The sequence below is a fragment of the Apaloderma vittatum genome, unplaced genomic scaffold (assembly GCF_000703405.1).
Source record: "Apaloderma vittatum isolate BGI_N311 unplaced genomic scaffold, ASM70340v1 scaffold9038, whole genome shotgun sequence".
NCBI lineage: Eukaryota > Metazoa > Chordata > Aves > Trogoniformes > Trogonidae > Apaloderma > Apaloderma vittatum.
In genome coordinates this window covers 1-5,343 of record NW_009730165.1, presented here as the reverse complement: position 1 = coordinate 5,343, position 5,343 = coordinate 1, and the positions used below count along the sequence as shown (strand labels likewise).

Below are 5,343 nucleotides of genomic sequence, written 5' to 3'. Positions count from 1 at the left end.
TGTAGTTAAGGCAGGAATGTGTTTCAGCTTTCGTAGTTAAGGTTAAACCTTCCCAGACGTGGGATTTTTCCGCTGCTGACATGGGGAAAAGTGTTGGCCCATAACTCAGCAATTTTCTGTGTGTAACCATGACAGGCATGCTCAGTTAACCTCTTGGTAAGTGCACGGTGCAAGCTTCTTGTGAGTTGTTAAAGCATCTTAAAAGAGAGTCTACAGATTTCACATCTCTTGGGCAACAAACTACAAGTTACTTGACTCACTGTTAAGAGTAGGTTGAATAAAAATCTGTCTTTTTTTTTTTTTTCCAAAATGTGCATTAAAACCTGAATTTTATGCCAAAGGCAAAATTTCTAGACTTTATGATGTGTATGCAACTAGTTGCATGATTAAATACACACACTAATCTATTTGGGAAGCTGGAAAGCCAGTTATTATTGCTAATAAGCAAGAGTTTCAAATACAGCTTCATTTATGGAGTCTACTAACTACTACTCTCTGTATGTGTGTGTGTGCGTATAGGTGCACATCCATATGTTTTACACTTGGAGAGAATTTTTTTTCTATTTCAGAGTTGCTGTCTTACTAGCAGGGCAGTAGTAATTTCTAACCCTGGTGAAAGTCAGTTTCATAAACACAACTAAACTGGATTAAAATTTGAGGATTATTTATTGAAGAGGTAGACTTTTTCAGTGTATACTGAGAAAAGTTTTTCTGCATTGTAGCCACCTTCATGTCTGAGAACCTGCACTGAAAACAAACATTGATCCTCTTTTATTATTTCAGATAGGTTTTGTTTTTCCCTTTAATGGCAGCCAAACAATATTAGGGATGAAAGTTGCAAAAATTTGATTTATGACATCATAAGAAGCATTTAAGAAAGAAAAATGGGATTTTTTTTCAAAGGTGTAAAGCAATTAGACATCCATAGCATTCTGAATTGCAGTAAGGATTTTTGGACTTTAGATTTTTGGGCTGAGATGTTCAGAGGGCCCTCCTTTTTTCGTATTGAAGACAGTAGATTTCCTTGAGGTTATAAGACAAATCCCTGCGTTGATTTAGTTCCTCTAGTTAAATGAAAGAGTCTCTTACTGTTAGGCTTAGAAAAAGGATCAGAGTCAATTTACTCTCCCTTTAGACACAAAAAGAGGATTTTATCATGACTTGGAATATATTAATTGTTTTTAAAAGGATGAAGTATGCTCAGCAAGTTTCTTGCATACTATTAACTATTGACACTTGCAAAAGTCAAAACAAGGCAAATTATAGATAGGAATCGGAAGATCTAGATCTAAGAGAGAATGCTTTATGAGGCAATGCAGAGGCGTTCATTTGCAACTTAAACAGTTATTTGCACATTTAAAGAGATGGGGTTTTTTGAATTATACAAATAGCTGAGCATTTGAATTAACTAAATTACACTTGAGAGTCATTAGTTATACAAATGCTCACCCAGCAGAGCTTGTCACATAATCTGTTAAAATCATGCTACATACAAGTGATTTATTTTGCATCCATGGATAACTTTTATAATTTACAGATCTGAAGACGAGACTTTTCTAAACTTTTACTAAAAAAAAAAAAAAATTAAAATACAGTCTTTAATTGAATTATCAACAGTAACGAAATCTTGTCAGTTCCAGGGCTGATGTGTTGGAGTCATTCCAGTGTGTTTGGCACAGGTCCTCTAGGTCATGTGTATCGTGCAGGAATATTGCAGTAGCCTGTAGACACAGGAACGTTGAAGCTTTGGGGATGGAGTGGGGAGAGATTCAGTTTCTTAAGCCATTTTCTTTGTCCTTAAAGTAATGGCATTTAGCTACATAAAATCTTATATTTTACTTAGCTCATCAAAAGTACAAATTCCATTTATTTGCTCTCTTCTCCCAAGCACTAAGTTTTTAACAACTGCACAAGCATCAGGGGCTAGATGGCTAAAAAATACATGTTCTCTGGGCTTTGTTATTTGAACGTATTTGAGACACTTGCTGTTGTTGAGCCATGCTATGAACTGCCAACTGTGCATGTGTGTGAAAAGGTTAAGACGCTACATAGATGAGTTGGGGGCCATGCTGTTAGCAGACGAGGAGAGCAGTATTATGCAACAGGTGCACGCCGTCAACTTTGTAGAAGATTCCATCTTCATGGGGTCATCTCTTGGTCCACGTTTACTTGAAGACAGGTAACAGCCAAAGTAAGGTGACCTTGCCATTGCCTTTTCCCTTTCTTCCCATCAGCAAACCACTTGACATCTAGTTTGCAGAGAGTTTGTCAAAATTAGCTGTAGAAGAACTAATGCTTGCAAGAATTCCTGAATTTGATATATTACATAACCCAGCAAGATAAATAAGACTAGGATTTTTTAGAGACCGGCTGTGTTCTGCTGTTCATGCACCCAAGAGCCTGTTCTTCAGCACGTGGTGTGATAGTGCACCGATTCATCTGTATGGCTTAGATTGCTCCTGCAGATTCCTACTAAAGAATATCTTAAGCTGGTTTTGTGGTTTTTGGTAACAAGTAACAGTTCCTGCTTTATTAAAAAGCTCATGTGCTACAGCTCTGCAGTTCTCCCTTGTGCACCACGTATGCTTGGGATCTTTATATGCTCCTTGTACTTAACACTCCTGCAGCTTTCATTGAGTAACCCGCGGTGATTAATACAGGCTAAAATACATAGGCTAGTGAAGTTCTGTTATAAGCTCTATCTTAAACGATACCAAGCAACCACCAAAACAACCTTTACTGTTGTTTAGGAACTTCTTGTACTTTGAATTATGCCGTTTACGATAACTTGTTTTAAATGGTAGCTCCTGCTTTATGGTAAGCTGTCATACTTGAGACTACTTTTGAGGACGGCTAGCGGTGTTTAACTGAGCATGCTCACAGACTTCTTGCAATATTTGGGAGATTTGAGTCATTGGCTGTCTCTACTGTCATGCAAGATGTGGCTTTTTATGTCATACAGTCACTTCATACTGTCATTGCATCTTGTCTTTTTATGTTGATGCCATTATCACTGCTTGTTTCACTAGCACTTTCTCTTAGCTTTCAGCTTGGTATTGGATGACTTTCTATTGCTGTTCTTGTGATGACTGTACTGGGAAGAAAGGAATTTACAAATGGTCCTTCCTTTTGATTCTAGCTTTTGGAAAAATATTACTTGCTACTTGTCAGTAAACATTTTGGGGAGGAAGAAGTATAAGTAGATGTTCAACAGGACTGGAAAGTGTTTCATGGAAAAGCAAAAATATGCGAACTCAACATTTAAAAAAAAAAAAGAGGAATTTTGTGGACAGAGTTGTTCTCACTATGGGTTGTTTATTATTTGCTAGCTATTTTGTTTTCCTTTTCTGAATGCTTGCTGGTACTCTCAAAGATGACAAACTGCCCTCCTCACCTTCATGACTAATGATCTGCTCCTGTGTTTCTCTTCAGCTGTGTGAGCTCTCAGACTTTAGTGAGATCTACTAATATGATCAGAGCTACAGATCAAATCCTAAGCTTTTAAGAAAATAAAATGACTCTACAAGTACTCATAAGGCTTAAGTGTAAGCTGCTTGCTTGTGACAAGTGTAGTGATGAATTTCCAAAAGCAGAGTAGTTTAGCAAAAGTTGTCAGTTATTCTTTCATGGAATTAACCTGGCTTTGTTTGTGTGTTAAATTTTAGGCATGTGACACAAGCGGACCTCAAGAGCTCTACGTTTTGGCTCCGAGCAAGTTTTGGTGCTACTGTCTTTGCAGTTCTGGGTTTTGCTATGTACAAAGCATTATTAAAGCAACGATGATCTGAGAGAAGCAGCACATCTGACCCTACCAAATGAAAAAAACCCCACTTTTATGTACATTCTGAATGCTTTAAATTCTGCTAGAAATATTTATATATGCAGAGTTACTTTATTAATATTTGTAATTCATGCATAAGTTTATTTTAAACTATAGCTCTGAATACAGTATTGCATATAATGTTGGGAAAAAAAAAAATTGCATCTTACCAGCCAGCTAACATGGCTTAACTTGTGAGGCCAAAAGGGAATTTGTTGTAAATAACCTGTACATATTAAAGCCATAAGACATTGCTTCCCAGAAAGCTCTTCAAAATACTGTTCCTGGATGTTTCACCATGGTGACATACTAGTGTATCGTCAAGATTCATTCTCGGTAGAGTAGGTTCAACTCAAGGATCATACTTCTGAAGGATTACTTATTTATTTCACATTCATCTGAAGTGACTTCATCTTTTTTGACTATAAGCTATACCAGGCAGAATTTGTGATTTTCATTCTTCTCTATTCTTTTTAACTGATGAACAAGTTTCCCCACTATGTATTTCAAGAAAAAGGCGCTGTTGCTGTCCTGGCCTAGGATTTTGTATGTTACATGCCCAGTGACATACTTAGCAGTCTGATTTTTCTTTCAAAAGGAGAAATGTAAACTTGAAAAACTGCCAGTTCAACTTCATATGCTGTGTGTAATTCATGTTTTTCATTTTCCACTATGTTGTGTTTTATAACCCTTCTGAATCAGATGAGCAAATTAGTATCTTATAAATGTTTATAATTCAAAAAGTGTTCCTGTTTAATTTCTCCCATCTGTCAGTCATACCTGTTGAAAGCTGTGTATAAAATAAAACTAAAATAGTACACAGTGCCTATTCTACTCTAGTATAGTAGTTGCATGGATCACGGTGCATTCTGTAACTGGCTAGAATTACCTATAGACACAGCTTTTTTAAGGATCAAGTAAATCAAACATTAATTCCTCATTACAGACCTATTTTTCCATTGCTGGCCTTTTCAAGTATTTCAATAAAATAACTGTGTACTGTGTTTGTGGGGCGTTTTTTCCTCTTTTTTCCCCTCTTTTTTAATTCCCCCATATCGAACCTTGTCCTTGTGAGCCCCGTGTCTGGGGGCTCTGACCGCCCGGCGGGGCCTGCTCACCTGCTCGGGGCTACGGCCGTGCCTGCAGACTTTCTTGTTTGTTTTCCTAATGTGAAATTCTAACTTAGCAGGTCTTAACAGTGCTGGTTATTTACACCTCCTCCCCCGAAGTGCAATTCTGAAAGGGCATTTCAGGACTGCCTGCCTCACAGATTTGTCTCCCGTTACCAATGTACTGATGCTAGTGCCTGTTGAGCGCTTTCTGAGAGCTCTGCAGCGCTCCCTGTCCGGCTCCGAGGTCGGAGTTCTGGGGAGGGGCTGTTGGCTCCGAAACACTCCTCCAGGTCAGATTTGCAGGGATTTAGGTGCCCCGCGGGCACTGGGAGGGACGCGTTTCACTGGGAAGGGGAAAGCGGCGCCTCCTGAGGCCGCTCGGGCCTGAGGGACGCAGTGCGAGGCGGGCGG

General features: G+C 38.6%; 1 protein-coding gene across 3 annotated transcripts in view; it reads left to right on the top strand.

Moving 5' to 3' along the window:
• The window catches only part of RHOT1 (ras homolog family member T1), a 22,123-nt gene extending 17,935 nt beyond the window's left edge, over positions 1 to 4,188 (top strand). The window contains exons 19-20 of one of the 3 annotated variants that reach the window (XM_009874681.1): positions 2,036 to 2,179; positions 3,666 to 3,783. In XM_009874681.1, coding sequence (XP_009872983.1) covers positions 2,036 to 2,179; positions 3,666 to 3,783 — 262 coding nt within the window. Of the gene's footprint in view, positions 1 to 2,035; positions 2,180 to 3,665 lie in introns of all 3 variants that reach the window. The other 2 variants (XM_009874682.1, XM_009874683.1) reach the window with 2 other exon arrangements.
• Positions 4,189 to 5,343: the final 1,155 nt, after the last annotated feature.